The sequence below is a fragment of the Arachis ipaensis genome, chromosome B08 (genome assembly GCF_000816755.2).
Source record: "Arachis ipaensis cultivar K30076 chromosome B08, Araip1.1, whole genome shotgun sequence".
In the NCBI taxonomy this organism is placed as follows: domain Eukaryota; kingdom Viridiplantae; phylum Streptophyta; class Magnoliopsida; order Fabales; family Fabaceae; genus Arachis; species Arachis ipaensis.
This window is the reverse complement of record NC_029792.2, coordinates 129,549,201-129,570,291: the sequence shown is the minus strand read 5'-3', so window position 1 is coordinate 129,570,291 and position 21,091 is coordinate 129,549,201. Positions and strand designations below refer to the sequence as shown.

Genomic DNA, 21,091 nt, shown 5'->3' with positions numbered 1-21,091 from the left:
ACAATGGTCTACCATAAGAAAGCATTATGTTTTTCCTTGAGAGCCCAACTGCTTGTCATACTAAAATTGGGTTTGAGTTTTTTATTTTTTTGTTAACTTGTTAAAATAAAATGAAACAAGTTCTGCTAGCCAAAAAAAAAATTACTTCTGATTTAATAAAGTTAGACAAAGATACTTAACCTACTTGAGTTGGTCGAGTAGTCAATTCACTTGTCAGTTTAAATAATTGTCGAGGATTCGAATTCCACTTGTTATATGCAGTATATCGAGTTAAGAAATATCGTGAACAATAAAAATAATTCTAAGCCAATGAGTTATAACTCAAATGACATAGTCTTCCCATACTCAATTAAGAGGTTGCGGGTTCGAATCTCCTATCTTTGGTTAAAAAAAAAATAATAATTCTAAATCTTTGACCAATTCATTATCACTTAATTTTTCATTTGAACCGAATAAATCTAATAATTGTTTTTTAATTAATTCGATTAACCCATCTGATTTGGTCTATGCTAGTTTATGATTAAGACTATATGCAAGGCAAGGCTTGTATGATTATTGGTTACACGAAAATTAAACTGCAGCATCTCTTTTAGCCCCACCTATATCCTCTCCTAAGAATTTATAACCATTCTTTGATTAGCAGAATTTATTAGTTTGGCGATTTTTTTTGCCAAACCAACAGGTAGCTATAGTGACAACTAAGGGTGATAATATTTATGCATTTTTATTATGTATTAGTTATCTTTAATTATCTTTAGTATATTGCATATTAGCATTGTTTATTTATTTATTTATTTATTTTTTAAAAGAAAAGAGCTCAACACACTAAGGTGGCAGGATAAATCCAAACTAGAAGACAGACCACCCCCAAAGAGTTCTACCCCAACGATCCAACATCCCCACGTCATTTCTGGCATAGCCATCAACAACCATAGGAATGCATACCTCTCCACTCATCACAACTCAGGGCGGTCATTGAGATGATCTCGTCAACGCCTTTACCTTCATTCTGAAAAATCCTCCTGTTTCGCTTCATCCAAATGTGCCAGATGATCGCGCAGAAGCATCTCAGACGCTGCTTTCGGTCTTCCTTTCTTCTCGGATCATTTGTCCAACTCAGAAAATGGTCCTTCACTCGCTCTGAGAAGACCCAGGGTCAGCCAAACGCAGATATCCATGCACTCCACACTTGCCAAACAAAATCACAGCCAAGAAATAAGTGATGGACCTGCTCATCATCCTTATTACACAAGACACACCGCTTATCATTCTGGCTAATAACCCCGAGACGGCTTAGCCGTTCCTTTGTATTCACCCTGCCTACCAGGACAAACCAAACAAACAGCTCCATTCTTGGTGGAGCCAACCCTTTCCAGATGTTCTTCGTGAAGCTGTAACTGGTAACATCCTCTGATAGCATTTCTTCTTGTAGCACCTACACAAAGGAGTTAGTCGAAAAAATACCAAGTCTATCATATTTCCACACGACTCTATCCTCCCTATTATTCGCTAGCCTCACAAGTCTCAATACCTCATGTAACTGACTCAGGAGTTCTAACTCCCACTGAAAAAGCTCACGCCTCCACTGGAAGTTCCAAACTCACTCTAACCCATCCCAAAACCCACAATTCCCAATAACCGACCCACATTGGTTTGAGACAGAGAAGAGCCTGGGAAATCGATCTCTCAAAGAACCACAATGCAACCAAACATCCTCCCAAAATTGAGTCCTTCGTCCGTCACCAACCTCCATAGCCAGTCCTGTAATCATCTTATCCCTCAGATACTGCTCCTTGAATTCTATATGGCAAATATCCTTCCAAGGGCCCTCCTCTGGTAGGGAGCACTTGCGTGGATAGTAACTCATTCGGTCTCAAGTTATTACATGAACAGACCACCTTCTTCCACAAAGAGCACTCTTCCTTCGCAAAGTGCCACCACCACTTAAACAACAGTGCGGTGTTTTGAACCATATCATCTCCAACTCCCAACCCACCAAACTTTCTAGGGGCCTGTACCAACTCCCATTTCACCAACGTCATCCCCTGCTCCCCGTCCTTTTTCCGCTTTGTTTAGCACCTTAGCTTTCCAGAGGCTTAGTTTCTCCTCCACCTTATCAATGATAGGCTTCCAGGTCTTAACCAACCTCGGATTAGCTCCTAAGGGGACTCCAAGGTATTTAACAGGGAGGGTAGCTTCCTTACAACCCCATAATCTGCACATACGATGTACCCACTGCTCTTCACAATTGAGAGGAATCAAGCTGGACTTGTCGAAGTTGATACTGAGCCCTGACATTAACTCAAACCAGTGCAGCAGCAGCTTGTAATTCTACATGGTCTCATCATCTGGTGGATAAAACAGGATAGTGTCGTCAGCAAACTGAAGGTGTGAGAGCTCCACACTGTCTCGACCAACCACCAAACGGGAGATACGGCCATTCCTGACTGCCTCGCCAATCATTCTATGCAGTACATCCACAACCAGCACAAACAAGAACGGAGAAAGCGGATCCCCTTGTCTCAATCCCCTTTCCATTTTAAACGGTTTAGTTGGTGATCCATTAATTAAAACTGACATCGAAGCTGTAGTCACACACTCCATAACCCAAGCCCTCCACCTGCTACCAAATCCCATCTTCTCCAGCACAATATCCACAAAACTCCACTTGACTCTGTCATAAGCCTTTTGGAAATCTAACTTGATTATGGTTGCTTTCTCATTTTAAGCCAGTGCACTGTTTCACATACTATGAGAGCCCCATCATAAATTCTTCTACCTTGCACAAATGCACTCTGAGTCTCCCCTAATAGCATAGGCATCATTGCTCCCATCCTCCTAACAAGTACCTTTGATATGACCTTATACATGCACCCAACCATACTAATAGGCCTGAGGTCTTTCATCTCCTTCGCACCAGTAAACTTAGGGGCCAGCGCCACCCACGTAATATTTGAATCTGTGGGTAGCCTGGCTGTCTGAAAAAATCCCATAACCGCTCCCGTGGATTCCGCTCCAATCTCATCTCAGCATCGCTTAATGAAGTTCATGTTGAACCCATCATATCATGGCGCCTTCGAGGACTCACAATCCCACACTGTCTGTCTAATTTCCTCAACTGATGGCATCACCTCCAAGGACCCCGATTCTTCCGCATATATCCTTCCCACCAGCCCATCTCTGAACCCCAATAACAGAGAGCTCTCCTGATTTGTTTAACTTTCAGGTTAAATTAATCTCTGCAAGAGGCCAAATTCAATATAGGCTCAACTTAGTAGACTTCATTTTAAACTACAATTAAAGATGAAATTTGGCCTAATTTATTTAAGAATTTATCTTTTATTCACTAATAATATAAAAAATGTTACTAAATTTTTTTACAAAATTAAACTCTGTATTTAAATTATATTCCGTTTCTTAGTCATGTGTAAATTAATATATTTTATGTGAATTATATCTAAATATATTGATTTTATAAATACATTACAAATGAATAAATTTACTATTTATTGGACCACAGTACCACACATCACAAATAGTCCAACACAAGCATTTATTAAAGAATACAGAGGCTCAACCATATTGATATTTTCTTTACTTCTTTATATTTATGATACATTCTATTTCTTTCTTCTGTATCAATGCCTTTTCTGTTAGTTTTAGGAATCTCTGATGATTTGGAAAGATTTGCTATGTACAAAATTTTCATTGTACATATATGTACTATGTCATTGAATAACAATACAGAAAATAGACTTACAATTTTATCCACATTTTCTCATTGTATTATTATGAATCAAATGGAGTATTATAAAAGAAAACTGTGTATACCAGATATGACATATCCTTGGTAACATGATAACATCATATTCGTTGCTAAGTGTGGCACACATTTTACAAAATAATGATAGTTTATTTTCCAATGCAAGGGATAATTTTTCTTTGCAAAACTCAAGGCAGAAATATATAACACTTTTCAATATTCCTATTTATTATCAGAACATTTAATAATTTTAACCAAACCAAATGCAATTGAAAAAAACAAAAGAACTCTTTCTCTTTGGCCCTACAAAAGTATTATATACCCATATATTCATGTTTTTCTTTTTTGGTGACTATACCCATATATTCATGTATATATACATATATTGGTTCATACATTTTTAATTTATATTTATATTATAAATAAAAGTATTACATCTATATTATTAAGTTTTACATTGTCTAAAATTAAAAGTTTGGTCTTTATAAATATGAAACAACCTTTATTTTTTGAATTAATTATTGGGATAAATTAGACCCACTTAATTTCTTATATGATATCAAAGCAACAAAAAAGTTAAAAATTAGTTTAAAAATTAAAAATTGCCTCACACTCATTTGATGATGAATATTCGTTCCCTTCCCTTCTATTAGAGAAGTTGTTGAAATATATCTTTTAGATGAAAGGAGAATTTGTAGGAGTTAGTTTATTGATCCAAATAGGTAGGGGTGTTCATGGATCGGATCTGATCCGCATATCCGCGGTATTTATCCGAATCCGATCCGAAAATTGCGGATATGGATCCGATCCGCAAGGCTTTCGGATCGGATCGGATCGGATCCGCACACTAATCGGATCGGATTGCGGATTTTACATTAGTATCCGCAAAAATAAATAAATTAATTAATAAATATTCTTTTTATGTTTTATTTCAACTAATAATTATCATATATATTGTATTATTTTAATTTATTATTTAAAAAAAGTATATTTAATATTATTTTAAGAGTAAACATATTTAAAAGAATAGAAAAAATGAATTTTATTGATATTTTTTTAATAAAAATAAGCTTTTAAAAATATTTTTGTGTTTTGCGGATATATCCGATATCCGATCCGATCCGATCTGCAAATGTGCGGATCGGATCCAACCTTAAAAACTGCGGATATTAGATCCGATCCGATCCGATGATTTTAGTGCGGATCGGATCGAAATTTTGGCCATATCCGATCCGATCCGCGTGGAGCCCTACAAATAGGTAGAGTCAAAGTTCGAGTAAGTCTGACTTCCATAAGATCGATAGGATTAGACTTTGTTCACTTTTGGTCCTCATTATGTTTTGGGCCAAAATATAAACCACTACTTATCTTGATATATATCAATTTCACCCTGTTTTTAATAAATAAATAAACAAACAATTTAGTTAAAATATATTTATAAAGATATATATGAAGCAAATTATNTAAAATATTTAACTTTTTTTTTATATTTTATATAAATAATTAATTTAGTAGCTAATTTTTAATGTTAATATTATACCATTGATTTTTATTTTTTTTTTATATTAGTACTCTTTAAATGTAATTTAAAAGATACATTAATAACACGATAATAAAATAATCTTTAGACCAAGAAGCAATAGCTCAAATCGCATAGTTCGAGTCTCCATATGAACTTCTGTGATGACCTAACTATGGTGAATTTTTTAGAATTCTTTAAAAATTGATAATTCGTCTCCAATAAAGTTGCAACAACCTGCATGTACAAAATGCAGTTAACAAGGACTAGCTACTTTCATGGCTTCTATGCTCCTCTTCTTTCTGCGCCACACTTTTCGAACGTGAAATGCAAACACTTCACCTCTCTCTCACTTTCACACAAACATGTCATTCTTGCTTCCTCAGCTAGACCTCATCAACAATCTCAGAGACACTCTCTCCTTTCAATTCCGTCCTTTGCAACGTTCTTTCCATTTCTGGACTCGCGCCATTGATATCTATGCAGGATATAAGGTCTCTCTCTTTCTTTTCTAAATATCTTTTGTGGCTTGTGGTGTTTATTTTATCAACTATGCCGTGTATACGCCAAAAATCAGCCATGAACTACATATTGAAAATAATGCATCTATTTATGAATTTAATTTTGATGCACTGATAGTATAAAATTTATGCAGTCTTAAAAATAATAGTTATTTTTGATGATGTAACGTTATGTGATTAGATACACTGTCAGTGCATTAACATTAAATTCTTTATTTATATACAGTATTTTTGTTATTTTATTTGGTTTGTGTTTGTTGAGATAGGGTGTTTGTGTTTGTTGGATATAGCTTGTTTTAATTTTTTTTTTTTTGGTTGAATTATGCTTGACATTGTTGTGTTGAACTCTTTTTTTTAAAAAAAATTATCGACATGTTAGGCCGTGTTTGATAAGTATTTCAGGGCAGAAAAATGTCAATGACATTGAGGTCGAAAGACAGAAATAAAATAGAAAAGTTGTGTTTCTATTTCTATCTTGAGACAGTTACCAAATGGGACCTTCTGCATGTTTTGGATTCTACTTGAAAAATGTGAATTGAATTGTGTGTTGTGGTTTTGTTGCTATTAAACAGGTGTTTCAGGTGAGAGTAAGTTTTGAGAAAGATGTGAAAAAGCAAGAAGCAATGTGGGAAAAGCAGCACCAAGTTGCTGCTGATAAGATATATGATATGTGCACTCAGCTTGGAGGTTTCTTCCTCAAGGTATTTGTTAAAATGTCTCAGATGGAATTTTATATCAAATTTCTATATATGCTTTCTTCAATGATTTTTCCTTTATTATTGTTTTTACTGCCCTAAAGTGAGTATGGAATATTAGTTTCTCGAATGGTTTTGTTTATTAGAATAACATGTTTGAATGGAAGAAGTGAACAATAACTTTTGATCTCAAATTTCTGTTCTCCTTTTTCACAAAGAGGAGATTACCTTGTTTATCTTTGTTCTTAGAGCATTATAGATTACATAAAATACCTACACAATAGGAGTTAGTTTAGCAGAAGTGTGTTGAATCTCGGGGCGAAGTCTACGTGCAATGTCAGAGGTTTGAAATTTGGGAAACTCTTTTAGGGAGGGGCTTTATTGTTTACCATTTCAGGTCCTATAGAGTTAGGCTTCTCTGCCTAACCTTTGGCTTACCAGAAAAATATAGACTAGCTTTGAAATTTTTGGAGGATTTTCGCAATCAATGCATTTTTCTTTTCTTTCACAAAATCTTGAAACATAAAATTCTAAAAATGAAAACACAAACCAAACACATTTGGTTTCTCGAACGGTTTTGTTTATGAGAATAACAGGTCTGAATGGAAGAAACGGACAGTAACTTGAGGACTCAAATTTCTATTGTCCTTTTTCCCAGAAAGGAGATTGCGTTGTTTATCTTTGTTATTAGAACATTATAGATTACATAGAATAACTACCAATGAGAGTTAGCTTAGCTGAAGTTTGTTGAATCTTGAGCCAAAACTTTACATGCAATGTCAGAGGTTTGAATTATAAAGTTAGGCTTCTCTGCCTAACCTTTAGCTTACCAGAAAATTATAGACTAGCTTTTAATTTTTTGGAGGATTTTCACAGTCATTGCATTTTGCTTGTGATATTGTTTTCCTTTTGATTTGTTGGTTAGCCCTTTGTCCTTGGCATGATTTAAATTGTGAAATAGGTAGCCCAAATTATAGGGAAGCCGGACTTGGCTCCAGCTGCGTGGGTGAAAAGGCTCGTTACATTATGTGATCAGTCTCCTGCAACTCCATATCAGACTCTGAAGATAGTGCTGGAGAATGAGCTGGGGCAAGACATCGTTGATGTCTTCGAAAGATTTGATTTGGAACCCCTTGGTTCTGCTTCAATTGCTCAGGTATGCACCCTTTTGTGGTTATATCATGGCTGGAAAAAAATTGATCAAGCATTTTTGTTCATGTGTGCTAATTTTTACATTAAAATAGTCCAAAAGTTACTGTTTACTCGGAACAAATCAATGACATGTTAAAAAAAACACATCAAAGTAATTTTTTTACTTTGGAAGAGTGTTGTTTACAACAACAGTTCTTGGGAATCATATTCATGTAACTGGCAAATATCTTATCCTTGCATCAGGTTCATAGAGCAAGACTCAGAGGTGATAAAGATGATGTAGTAGTCAAGGTAAATGAACCTCATAATCCTTACGGATTCACAGCACATGTAAACTTTTCGATTCAGATTTCTTTTGTATATACTAGGTTCAACATCCTGGAGTTCAGGATATCATGATGACAGATATCCATAACTTGCAAGCATTTGCTTTATACATGCAAAAGACAGATATCAAATTTGATCTATTTTCAATAACAAAAGAAATGGAAACACAGGTGAACTTCCTTTTCTGCTTTGAATTTCTTCTATAGTTAATTCTGGTGGCACTTCTTTAATTAGCAGCCACTTTATTTTTATATCGACTTGTTTTTTCTTGGCTTGATGATCAGAGAAGTCCTATTAGTGAAGTGTGTTTTAACACCATTATTAATGTCCTTTCATGGCTCTACTGCACTTGTTCTGAAATTCTTCTACTTGATAATGTTCTATCTATCATTTTGACATTCTAGATTGGATATGAATTTGACTTCAGAAGGGAGGCAGATTCCATGCAAAGGATTAGGAAGTTCTTATATGAAAACAATAAAAGGTCCCCTATTTTGGTACCTCGAGTAATTCGAGATATGGTTACTAGGTATGTTAAGTCACATAGCAGTACTGCAGCATTTTTAGAAGATTTGGATGATAATATCAACAATGGACATAAAAATTCTAAACTTACTATACTCATGAATTCTGTTCAAAATCACATGTTAAATGCCATCTAATGATGCTAGAATTACTGATTTGTTTGCGGCTAATTTTCTATTACATGAACTTTTTGGCAAGCTAAATATGCATTTTATATGTTTTATGAACAACTTTCAATTTAGATGTGAGTTCATATGTATTTTACTAATCGTTCGACACCCTGCATGTACAGGAAAGTCCTAGTTATGGAATATATGGACGGTGTTTCAATAATGAAACTTGGTGATGAAATAGCAAAAAGAGGTATAAACCCCAATGGAAAGATAGCAACAGCAGCTAAGCAGTAAGCCTGTTTACTACCTTACAAAATGTAGTCCTTTCATTTTGTCAGCCATTTTTCTTGAATCTTGATTGATAACTATACACGACGATGCGAAAAATTGAGAATCAGATAACATTTGGGTATAGTGAAGTCTTGATAGATTAACTTCATAATGTTGATGATTCTTCGTATATGCACATATGAATTGGGTATCTTTAGAGGATTGTGTGTTTAATTTGTTATATCTTCTTTCTGCATTGTTGCATGGTCTTTCCTCTAAGGATTTAATTTGTTATATCCTGTTTCAAGGATTTTTTTTTTATCCTCTTTTGTACTTTTTTGTTCACTTCTAATAAAATTTATTTTCATATATGAAAATTGCATTTACATATGCATGTAATGTTATGTGCAATACACCATTAACTTTCTTATAAAAGTGTAGGAAAATTCTTAAAAGCTTGACCCAAGCATGTGGTCAAATGATTTTGAAAAGTGGATTCTTCCATGCTGATCCTCATCCAGGAAACATCTTGATTTGTAAAGGCTCAGAGGCAAGCCAAAATTTCTTTTCTGAACCTCCTTGAATGTTTATTTCGTTCTCTTTCGACGAATATTGAAATGATTTGAGTTAAAGCATTCTTATCAGTTCAGAACTTGATGCCTAATGTTGTTTTTTCCCCCTCTAGTCAGGTTGCCTTGTTAGACTATGGGCAGGTGAAGGATCTCCCTGAGAAGTTAAGGATTGGTTATGCTAATCTGGTTCTTGCGATCGCCGATGGTGATACTTTAAGAGTCATTGAGAGCTTTAGGTACTGAATTTTGCATTTCAGTAATGTTAGAAAGACAAAAAATAATCAAATCAAATCGCTTAAACTTGCCTTATTTAGCATTTATTTGTTGCAGGATGTATTAAATAAAGCCAAAAATAATAAGTTCTGGCAATTTTTGACTAATATTTTTTCGTTACCAAACATTTTCGTTTGCATTTAGTGTTGTTCATCTAAGAGAAAGGATTTATCCTCCTAAATCAGCCAACTTTTTCTAAACAATGAAAGTCTTAACGAGTTTTTTATATTTTCAATTAAATGCATTCAGAGAATTTTTTGTATAGAAACTAGGAGGATAATTATAATGCGTTTGGTTTGCATTTTTATTTTCCAGTGTTTTCTGCATTCAAAATTTTATAAAGAAGGAAAGAAAAAACAGGACATAAAAACATAAAGCAGTATTTTATTGTTTTTACTCTCTTTTTTTTCTCGCAAAATCTTAAAAACAGAAAATGCTAAAAATAAAAATAGAAAGTAAGAAGGTTTTTAGAAGGGTATTTCATTACTCATCCATTTGATGATCATCTAATGTTAAGTAAGGCCTTAATTCGAGGACAATTTAGTCAACTTCTTTTAATCTATATGAATGTCTAAATGAATTTACTCTGATTAATGTAGGGAGCTTGGCATAGACACCTCTAGCACATGTGAAATTCATCAAGAAGACATGTTTAAACTGGCACAACAAATGTTTGACACAAAAATGCCTCCAGGGGAGTCGGTGTTGCAGCCTTTCTCGGACGATTCTTTAATAAAAAAAATTGGCGTCCAGGTATATATATTCTAGAACAAAAATATTACGTACATACAAAAATCAGCCAGTATTTATGTATAAATACATGAGTTATTTAACTTATTTTTAATATATATTTTGTATTTCAACATGTATTTTATACAAGTGACCAATTTAGTGACTGATTTTTTGTGTACTCATAGTATAGTTGATTCTAGAATGCAAAAACCTTCCATTCACTCTATCACTCTCATTTGTGATTTGAGATGCATATCTATTGTTATGTTGGTGCTTAATTACTTCTTAACAAAAACAAAATGGTACTTATTTAGAGAAGAGAGTGTTTTTATTCATTTGGTGAGATTTGGTGAAATTTAACTCAAGACTCATCTCTGTTTCTAAAAGCATACATTAACCTTCCCTAAGATTTATGTAAATAGTATATTTTGCGCGAAATGCTTTCGTTCTTACTGGCTAAACTAACCACGAAAAACTGTTTGTAGTGACATAGTTAGAGAATTTGAGAAAGTATGCTAGCAAAGAACTGAATTATTGAACAATAATAGAGATGAGTTTGAAATGAATTTGTACATTACATATGATGCTGCTACTTTTGTGTTAAACTAAATTTTCTATTTCTTTTGGTAGGCTTTTCCAGAAGAACTGTTTAGTGTACTGAGAACAGTTCAATTACTGAGGGGGCTTAGTGTGGGACTTGGAATCAATTATTCTTGTGCCCAACAGTGGAAACCCTTTGCAAAAGAAGCTTTGAACCAAGGTTGAGTTTATAGGTTATAGGTTATATATAGTAATACAATCCCGTCAATCCCGTTACGTTACCAACAACATTTCTGTCAATTTCTGCCAACTGTTATTTATAATTGTGTTTAATAGAAGTGTCTTCGTGGATGTGTTTAATAAAAGTGTCTTTTTTATGACTGTATTTAATAAAAGTATCTTTATAGATATATTTTTTAGATGTGTCTCTTTATATATGTATTTAAAATATAATAATTAATTATTATCCACAATAAATTGGTAGATAATATTTGGTACCCTATACTTTTTCATAGTAATATAGTATAGGTGTATTTATTTTATATGGAATAACACCCCGACCCATCTATTATTTATCATCATATTAGATTTTAATAATATTTAAACTAACCAATAAATAAATTACATGTGACAAGCTAAAAGTTTAAGTTAATCTATAAGTTACTGTAGATAGCGATAACATAAGAAATTTAATTACGTGATGGCATAATGAATTTTGGTATACATCTAATATGATTATAACTAAATACTTATCAAAAGTAATAAAATTTTATTGATCATCAAACTTCAATAGTTTTAATTAAGACCACAATAATGTGATGGTGAGACCAAGCTCTCCAGGCAACGATATAAATATACCCAATCATATCTGTGACGCACACGAGAAACCAGTTGGTTTTGACGTAAATTATACACAAGAACTTGGCCAGTATCTAGTGCCAAAAGATTATGATCTTCTGATATATACAGGGGTGCTACCAAAGAACCTCGATCGATTCCAACATCGGATGTGATTGCGAACAATTGAATCCAAGACGTTTCATCTCCATGCTCCTTCATTATCCAGAGAGTGCAAATAATTGGCTCATACGGAGTGCGATAACAAACAGAAAGACAGTTATTGTGGACTTGCAAGGGAGGCATCTCGCAGAAGTCACGGTGCATTCTAGTAATAGGCAGACAAAATCGACCAAACAATTCTGTTTCCAAGTCGAAAGTAAGAACGAACCACTCCAATTCACTATCTATAGTACTACTAGTAGGATCACACACAAGCCAATTGAGAGTGCCGCTCACAAATATTTCATTTCTTGGGCCACGAAAATCGTACGGAAACACCGGATGATCAACAGTTTTCCAAGAAGGATTTGCACCAAAAGTGAAAACTATAGCGCCAGATCTCACCTTGGAATCAGTTAGACGAGACGAGGCACAACAACCCATAACAAGCTTGTACTGGTCATGCAGAATATCATAGCCAAAGCCACAAAAAAAATCGTTTCCGCACTCGTCGGAGCCCTCGAATGGAACGGATGGGGATACCGAACGAGTACTGGGATTGAGAAGAGTAAGAGTTTTATAGGGAAAACCTTCAGACAGGCAGAGCAATCCGTTGCAAGATCCCCTGATGAATTTTCCGTCACCCGGATGTGACACGGGCTGGGGCTGATGTTGGCGATCAAGAATAAGAGATTGCGAAGAGCAATGCTTGATGTCGCCCGCCAGTCCCACCGGTACCTTCCAACACAGCAATAGGGGCGGCGGATGAGTTAGCGTTGAGCGTTGAAGGTGGTGCATGGCGAATTCAGGGCTGGAGATTAGAGAGTTCCATGAACGACATACGATCTTCAGTTGCCAGAGAAGCCTCACTGGAAACCTCACCAAGATTTCTCTGAGCAGATCTACTGGAAGATTATATTCGCATTCAAGGTGTTCCATTCTCGCATGTTCCATTGGCTTTCCATTCTTTCCCATATATATATATATAGAGAGAGAGAGAGAGAGAGAGAGAGAGAGGGGGGTTTTCTGGTGGCATGGTTTTAGGCGCTAACTATGGCTGATGTTTAACTGGCCAATGACATATTGATATGTGGCATGTGGTGAGTCTTATCTATGAGTACATCAACCTGTCAAAAGGATCTTGATCGCCTAAGTTTGTGAGGTTTACTGTAGGGACAGTGGAGTAATTTTAACTTAAAAAAAAATGTCTGTGACATGGGCTGGCTAAAGTGTGAGTGGACAAAAACACTTGTTTTAAAAAAGAGGTTGAATGTCCAAAAAATAGGTTGGACAAAAAATAAATCTAATTTTAGAAATGAATGAAAAATTAAGGTGGAGAAGGCAATGTAGAGGGAAAAAATAAGGGGGGTATTCATTTTAGGATTTAGATTGATAGATTCCTTTAATCATGAAATTTAAAAAAATAAAAATAATTCTTTAGGATTTGAATTGAAAAACCTAAAAAATACGTGTTAGTACAAAATTTTCTTATATTAATTATAAGTAAAATTGGATTTAATTACAAAAAACACTAATTCATCTTTTTTTGTATTTTTTTTTTTAAAATAATGANTAAAGAGATATGTAAAAATCAAACTATTTTAGTAGTATTTTTTGATTAATATTTTTTGATATGTTAAAAAAAATGTTACATTTAGATAGAATTGAAAAATTGGTAAAATACTTAATTAATATATCAGAAAATTAATGAGGATGAGTGCCTCATATGCGGCTGTACAGATTGCACCCAAAAAACAAGAAGATACACGGCCGCAAATCAAAGGAGGCTCCGATGTCGTCAACCACCCTTGCCGCGACGCTTGTGTTCGAGAGCTTTTTGGTCATTTAGGTTTTTTGGTAGCTTTTTGAAATTCTTAATTGGTCCATTTTTTTTAATCTGATTAACTTTTAAAGATGATGGTTCTAATTAACTATCCAACTTTTTTACCTTGAATGATCAGCAAAGTCAAACAAACTTTTCGGTCTCTGTTCACTAAGGTTGTGTTTAGTTGATGTCTCAAAATAATAAAGACATAGACACAAATATACATAAATACAAAAAGATACTCAATTTTTCATCTTATTTGATAACTTAGACACAAGAGAATATACAACTCAAAATTTTATTATAGTGTTAATTTTATCCCCACCACTATTTTTGCCCAATCTCTTCTTTCAGAGTTATTATCAACATCAATACCACTATAATCTTCAACCAAATACAAAAAGCAACAATATGACAATCTAAATTAAATTTAATAAAATCAACAAAAATTTTAATTTGTTGCATATCTGTAAAATAAGATGCACAGATTTATTTTTTTTTAATAAAGGGATAACAGAAGAGAAAAATATCGGAGACGTTCTTTCTGGAAAAAATGAACGACGTAGCTAAAGAGAGGATGTGGTGGGAAGCGCCGTCCAAGCTCGAAGCCGCCGGCGAATCTGGATGACGATGGATCTGGACTCCCGTAGCCCAAACCCTTCGAGAGAGAAGGAGGAGCAAACGCAGCAGTTCTTGATGGAGGAGCAATGACAATCGACGGCAAAAAAAATGAACACAGATCTGACTATCCAAGAAAGAGGACAAGGCAGAGAGAAGGCACAGTGAGCAAAGATGAGAGTGGAAGAGAGGAGTGCTGGGTGCTGAGAAAAGAAAGTGGGAGAGAAGCAACAGTTGGCGTTGCGAAGAGGAAGAGGGAGAGGCGGCGATCGGCGGTGGGGAGTAAGAAAGGATAGAGGATGGAGCTGTTGAGAACAATGAGAAGTTGCAGCCAGAGAGGGAGGCGATGCATGAGAGAAGAACTCAAGACAAATTTGAGAGGATGGGGGATTGAATTTGGAATTTTAAAAATTAAATAAGGGTAAAATTGTAAAAAATTAGTGTCGCACAAGTTATGTCTCAGTGTCTCAGCTATTTGGAGGTACACAAATTTAGTGTCTCCGTAACCATCCGTATCTTTCCGTGTCCATCAAAAAATTGTGTCTTACTAAACCAAACAGGAGACATGTGTCGCCGTGTATATGTCTCTTTGAGACATAGACAACAACCAAACATTACCTAAACCACATGCCAACATTCTTTTGGTTTGGTCCACTTAGTCACTTTAGCCATGAAAAAAATAAGCCATCAGAGTCTGCACCATATATATATATTTTTTTTTCTCTCTCTTGGGTGTGCCAGAAAAGAATGAATTATAAGTGTTAAAATATTCTAAAATATTTGAATATTAATTAAATTATACTCTAAGATGTTATGTATTTATTAGATTAATTACTTTATGATTTATTTTGCCAAAATGGTATAATAAAGAGTAAAGATTATAAATTGAGTAAAATTCTTTACTTTTAATTAATATTGTTCTTCATCCAAAAAAAATTATTTAACATCTATAAATAAGTTGTACATTGTATTAAATCAGATTTGATCTTATTATATTAGATTGGTTTAAATTTAAAATTTCAACAAATCCTATAAAAAAAAATCAGAACCAAATTAAATCTTTTAATACCCTAACAACAAAACAAACTAAAACATAAGTTTAATAATTGGAAATTAAATGATAATTTTGTGATTTTTATTGAATATAAAATGTACTAATGGACTTGTTGTTGTCTTAACTTAACCCAATAGACTTTATGAATACCGCTAATTTAGCATCTATATTTTTTAAACGAACTCATAGTCTCTTTAAAGTCTAAGACCGACATAACATAATTTTTCTATTATTCAGATCCTTCAACATGATAAGATTATCGTTCTGTCACTTAGCTCTAGAATACTAAAAATATCCTCCTAAACACATATCATAAATTATAAATAGAAAAAAAAGACAAAACTGAGCATTTAATGTCAAGTGGCTCAGCATAATTGTGATGTTCTTTTTTATCGAAGGTAAAGTCATTTTATTTCACTAGAAATAAATTTACAGTCCATATTTGGACACCAATAAAAGAATAGTATTGAAAATATTCCACCAAAAAACAATTAAACTTATAATAAGAAGAGTAAAGGTCTCACGAGAGGGAGAGACATCTCTAATCTTGAGGTTCATTGAAGATCCGCATAGCTTCTTCTGCAACTGGTAGGGGGACTGTCGTTTCCCTTCAAAAATAAATTTATGTCTAGCCTTCAAATTCAGCCAAGTTGTAATAGTTGTCAAGTTCCTCTTCTTCTTCCCGTTAGCGTCACTGAACCATTCGAGCAGTTTCAGCTACCAATGCCATGGAAGGTCCGTGTAAGATGGAACAGGGAGGCCACAAGCATGCCAAGCTTCAACTGCGTCCGGACAAGCCTAGAGACAATGGAAGGCCGATTCTTCTTTACTGTGGCATCTTGGATAAATCGGTATCACTATTTGGATGCTTTGCCCCAATTTCTGTTTCACAGGTCATGCAACACTTTTCACATAAAATTTTTAATTTTCGGTTGACATCTGAGTTTTCAAATGGCTGTCCATAATTCTTTCTTTCTGTAGTGTTTTAGAAGAAAATCTGTTGGAGGGTGAAAAAATTGAAAGGCCACACCATAATCAAATGCTACTGTATATATCCCAGATTTTTCCTTCATCTAGGTAATTCTATCCTCCTCCTGGTGAATTATTGAATTTAGAATAGCATTTGCAATTGCTAGATTGAATGCCTCGCAAATTAGTGTCTGGTTCCATGTTTTGTCTGGTAGCATCAAATCTGAGACCCATTCTAGTCTTCGACCCTTTGGGTTATTAGGATTAGGAGTAATTGCTTGAAAGTCTCTTAACCATAAGTCTTGCTGAATCCTAATTGTGCTGCCTCTGCCAATTTGCCATAAAATTCCTTTTTCTAGCACTTTTTGACCCTCCAAAACACTTTGCCAGCCCTAAGATGGGTTGTTTTCAGTCCCTGCATTTAAAAAACTTGAGAACTTGAAATATTTACTCTTGTACACCTTATAAATCAGAGAGTGTAGCTTAGTTATTAGTCTGCACCCTTACTTTGCTAACATTACAAGGTTAAAGGCTTTAAGATCTTTGAAGTTAAGGCCCCCTTGAGATTTAGGTCTACAAGAAATTCTCCATCCTATCCAGTGCATCCTTCTTTTCGAGCTTCACTGTCCCCACCAAAATTGGAGCATGAGCTTTTGAATTTCATCAACCAGTGTCTCTGGCAGTTTAAAATAACTCAGATGATAGATTGAAACTGCCGTTGCCACCGCCTTTATTAGTACTTCTCGGCCGCTTGAGGATAGCAAGGCCCTCTTCCAGTGTTGCAGTTTATGTATCACTTTATCCTTGATATACGAAAATGTTGCTCTCTTGGATCTTTGAATAACCGCTGGTAGCCCAAGATACTTGTTATGGTTGCCAATGTGAGAGACACGTAAGATGTGAGATAGATGATCACGAATGTCCACAGGAGTATTTCTACTGAAAAACACTGAGGATTTATCCAGATTTACTGCTTGACCGCTAATATCTTTATAAACCTGTAGGATCAGAAGCAGATTTTGACACCTTTCCTCTGTAGCTTTGCTGAATAAAATTGAGTCTTCTATAAAAAAATAGATGACTGACTTTAGGACACCTTTGATTAAGTCTCAAACCTATAATCTCCAGTCTCTGTTCTCCTCTGTAGAGCAGATGGGACAATCCCTCTGCACAAAATAAAAATAGATAGGGGAAAGAGGGTCGCCTTAACACAACCCTCTACATGGCTTAAAAAACCATGAGAATGACCATCCACAGTAACAGAGTAAGAAACTGTCGTCACCAGTTCCTGAATCCATTCCATCCATCTCCTACAAAAGCCCAACTTTCTTATAACCTCCCAAACGAAGCTCCACTCCACCCTGTAATACGCCTTACTCATGTCTAGTTTTAAAGCTAATTCATAATCACCGTCTCTTTTATTCTTTAAAAAAATATATAAATTCATGAGCAATTAAAACGTTATCACTAATCAACCACCCTTTAATAAAAGCACTCTGTGTATCATTTATGAGTCTATTAATCACAAATTGAAGCATGTACACCATAATCTTTGATAAGATTTTATAAAAAACACTACTCAAGCTTATAGGTCAGATCTGTTTCATGAATTTTGCATTCAGATCCTTCGGAATAAGACAAATATGAGTATGATTAAAGGATTTTGGGATTTTACCTCTCGAAAAAAAACTTATAGCCGCCTGAAACACATCTCTTTTAATCGTTTTCCAGAAAAATTGAAAGAATTTAGCAGTGAATCCATCTTCTCCCGAGACCGAAAAGCATTTATAGAAAAAACAACAGCTTTCACTTCTTTTCTGTGATCGGTCTAGTTAGTGCCCGGTTGGTAACAACATTGATTTTTGTTGGGATACCCTCAATTTCGGTTGCTGGGTCTCTTGGGTTACTTGATGTAAAGAGCTCTTCAAAGTATCATTGGGCTGTTGATGCAATGCCTTCAGCGCTGGTAGTTACATTCCCTTCGGCATCTTCTAACTCTTGTACCTTATTTCTTCTACTCCTAGTGTGAAATTTGGAGTGAAAAAATTTTGTATTGCGGTCTTCCCATTTCAGCCACTGGACTCGAGATTTTTTCTTCCAATATCGTTCTTCTAACTCAAGTACATCTTCTAATTCAGCCTCCCATATCCTGATAGCTGCTCCATTAGCTTGATCGCCCTTAACTGCCTCCCTTACTATTTTTTTTAATTTTCTGAATTTTCTTTTTGGCATTAGAAGAAGAATTTCGCTGCCACTCCACTATGCACTGTCTAGTTGCCTTGAGCTTCCCAGCCAGTCTAAACATAGGTGAAACCCTCATGTCTGGCGCCCAAGTATGCTTAATTAATTTCACCACCTATTCACCTATTCATTCTCACACCTTCTCTCTTGAAATCAGAATCTCCTCTTCGTTCTCCTCACCTCCCTATCCGAATCAATAAGGAGTGGCTTGTGATCCGAACCCATGTCATCTAGGTGCTTAACATAACCATTTGAAAATTCTGCCCTCTATCGCATTGACACCAACACTCTATCCAGCCTTTCTTTGATAAAGTTGCCACCAAATTGCCTATTTGACCATGTGAACTTTTCACCTTCGTAACCCAAATCCACCAACCCTCCCGCATTAATAAAGTCATTAAAACTCCTTATAGATGATGCCATTTAGGTCTACCCCCGTCCTTCTCATGATGAGTTGTGATAGTGTTAAAATCTCCCATAAGTATAATCTAGTCTCCACCATTCTCAATCAATTGTAATAACTTTGAATATTATTACTCCCTAATAGTTTCATCCGTGTGCAAATGGACCGCCGAAATCTCCCACCTCAAATTTCTTCGCTGAATCTCTAGTTCAAAGTGAATTAGAAAATTATCCCGATTTAAAATCTGAATACTTATTCCCTCCTTCCATGCCAATGTTAAACTTCCAAACTGACCAATCAGATCTACCGTGTAGACTGAATCAAATCCGACTCTCCTTAGGACTCTCTCCACATTTAAGGTGTTGTTTTTACTTTTGCACAAGAACAACACCTCGAGGGAATGAGATTTTATAATCCTTTGTATGTTGTGAACTGTCAGGGGTTTTCCCAAACTCCGATAGTTCCACGACAACATCTTCATACCTCATTGGGTGCCCAATTTTGGGTGGCACCCTCCCCCATTGTAACTATCTCACCGTCCTTCCCAACACTGCTTCTTGGTTGCTGAATTTTCTTCCACCTCTATTGTAATTCTTTTAGCACCCATGACAGGTTTGTGGTTCTGCCCTTTCCTAGCCAATTTCTTTAAATTCAGCTTCTTCTTCTCCAAAACTCTCATTTTTCCTTCACACACTTCAATTGAAAAGGCGCCAACTGATTTATTATGATAATACTGATCTGTTCTTTCCCCTTTTTCCTTCCTTATTTTCTCCAAAACTCCTCTAGCCTCAAATTTTGCTTTCCCGGTGTCACTTAGCAACAGCGTCTTATTCACACTTTGAACTTCCTCTTCTTCTGGCCTAGCTTGCGAGCTCCTATCATTTACTGAGAGATTGGCAAAATCTCGAATGAGGCATACCGGAGTTGGTTTTTTGTATATAGGATCTTGTGTGTTGGTGCTGAAATTATGATTTGAGTTGTTATTCTCCTTGTCTTCTTCAACTCTTCGACCAAATTGATCCGCTCTAATCCACTTCCCCCCATCCTTCCTCTTTTAATTTTCCTGCCACGAAATCTTCTAAATAACCATTGCAAGCTCTAATTTCATGTCCAATTCCTCTACAATAGTGACAGAAATTGCCAATTTTTTCATATTTGAGCTACACCTCCAGAATCTGGTTATTATTGCCTAAAATCTTCATAATTCTACGCAAAGATTTGGTAACATCAAGCTGTACCAGAACCTTAATAATACGATCTTCCTTCCCCCTCATCATAAATAGGTCCGCATCCATAACTTGCCCTAATGATCCTCTAATCCTCCTGTCGAGTCCTTTACTTTTATATTTTTTTCGGTAAATCCCATAGTTGGATCTATATTGGAACGCATGAAAATTCTTTCTCGTCAGTCGGATTATCTTCTCTCCAACGTTTGAGATGCAAAATATAGTTCTTGAACAACCACGGTCCTCCTTTTCCACCCTAAGCATATCCACTTCACTGCTGAAAAAGAATTGGAATAAAATTTTTCCATGGTCCATCACCCAAAAGCCTTCTGATTGCCTCCAACGTTCTAGAACTAAATTTTCGATCCGCCAATAACCTTAAATCAAACTCCTATTGCACTTCTTAATACTCTCCTGAATTTCCTCGTCTTCAAACCTCAATACCTCATTCTCTTCTTCTTCAATTGCACACATATCACGCCTCTGAAAGGCAGCAGATGCTGCCATTGTTCAACCAAAGACACTTACAAGAGTGAAAAAAACTCACGATTAAGATTTCTCCTAACGCTAACAGAACAGAATAGACGGCAACCCTAGTAATAGAGCACAACTCAAATATAAATTATTTGATTATGTTGTTATTTTTTTATTTTTAAATTATAGTTATATTTTATTCTTATTATAATAATATTACTCTTTTATTTAAAAAAAAAACTAATAAATTATTATTCTCAAAAAAATTAAGTTCACGTCA

At 35.2% G+C, this 21,091-nt stretch overlaps 2 protein-coding genes across 4 annotated transcripts; one reads left to right on the top strand and one right to left on the bottom strand.

Annotated features, from left to right (window-relative positions):
- Positions 5,449–11,487, top strand: LOC107611801 (uncharacterized aarF domain-containing protein kinase 1). Of its 3 annotated transcripts, XM_016313693.2 has the most exons (11): positions 5,453–5,776; positions 6,376–6,504; positions 7,460–7,654; positions 7,894–7,941; positions 8,019–8,147; positions 8,382–8,506; positions 8,795–8,905; positions 9,327–9,435; positions 9,575–9,693; positions 10,330–10,483; positions 11,093–11,487. In XM_016313693.2, the coding sequence occupies exons 1-11, from the start codon at positions 5,648–5,650 to the stop codon at positions 11,225–11,227; spliced, it is 1,383 nt and encodes a 460-aa protein (XP_016169179.1). In that variant the 5' UTR covers positions 5,453–5,647; the 3' UTR covers positions 11,228–11,487. The 3 variants fall into 3 exon arrangements, with proteins under 3 accessions (XP_020965891.1, XP_016169179.1, XP_020965892.1); XM_021110232.1 differs by lacking the exon at positions 9,327–9,435 and having other exon boundaries at positions 5,449–5,776; positions 9,571–9,693; XM_021110233.1 differs by lacking the exons at positions 5,453–5,776; positions 6,376–6,504 and adding an exon at positions 6,672–7,283.
- LOC107611800 (F-box/kelch-repeat protein At3g23880-like) lies at positions 11,798–12,940 on the bottom strand. Its single transcript, XM_016313692.1, has one exon. The coding sequence runs from the start codon at positions 12,938–12,940 to the stop codon at positions 11,798–11,800; it is 1,143 nt and encodes a 380-aa protein (XP_016169178.1).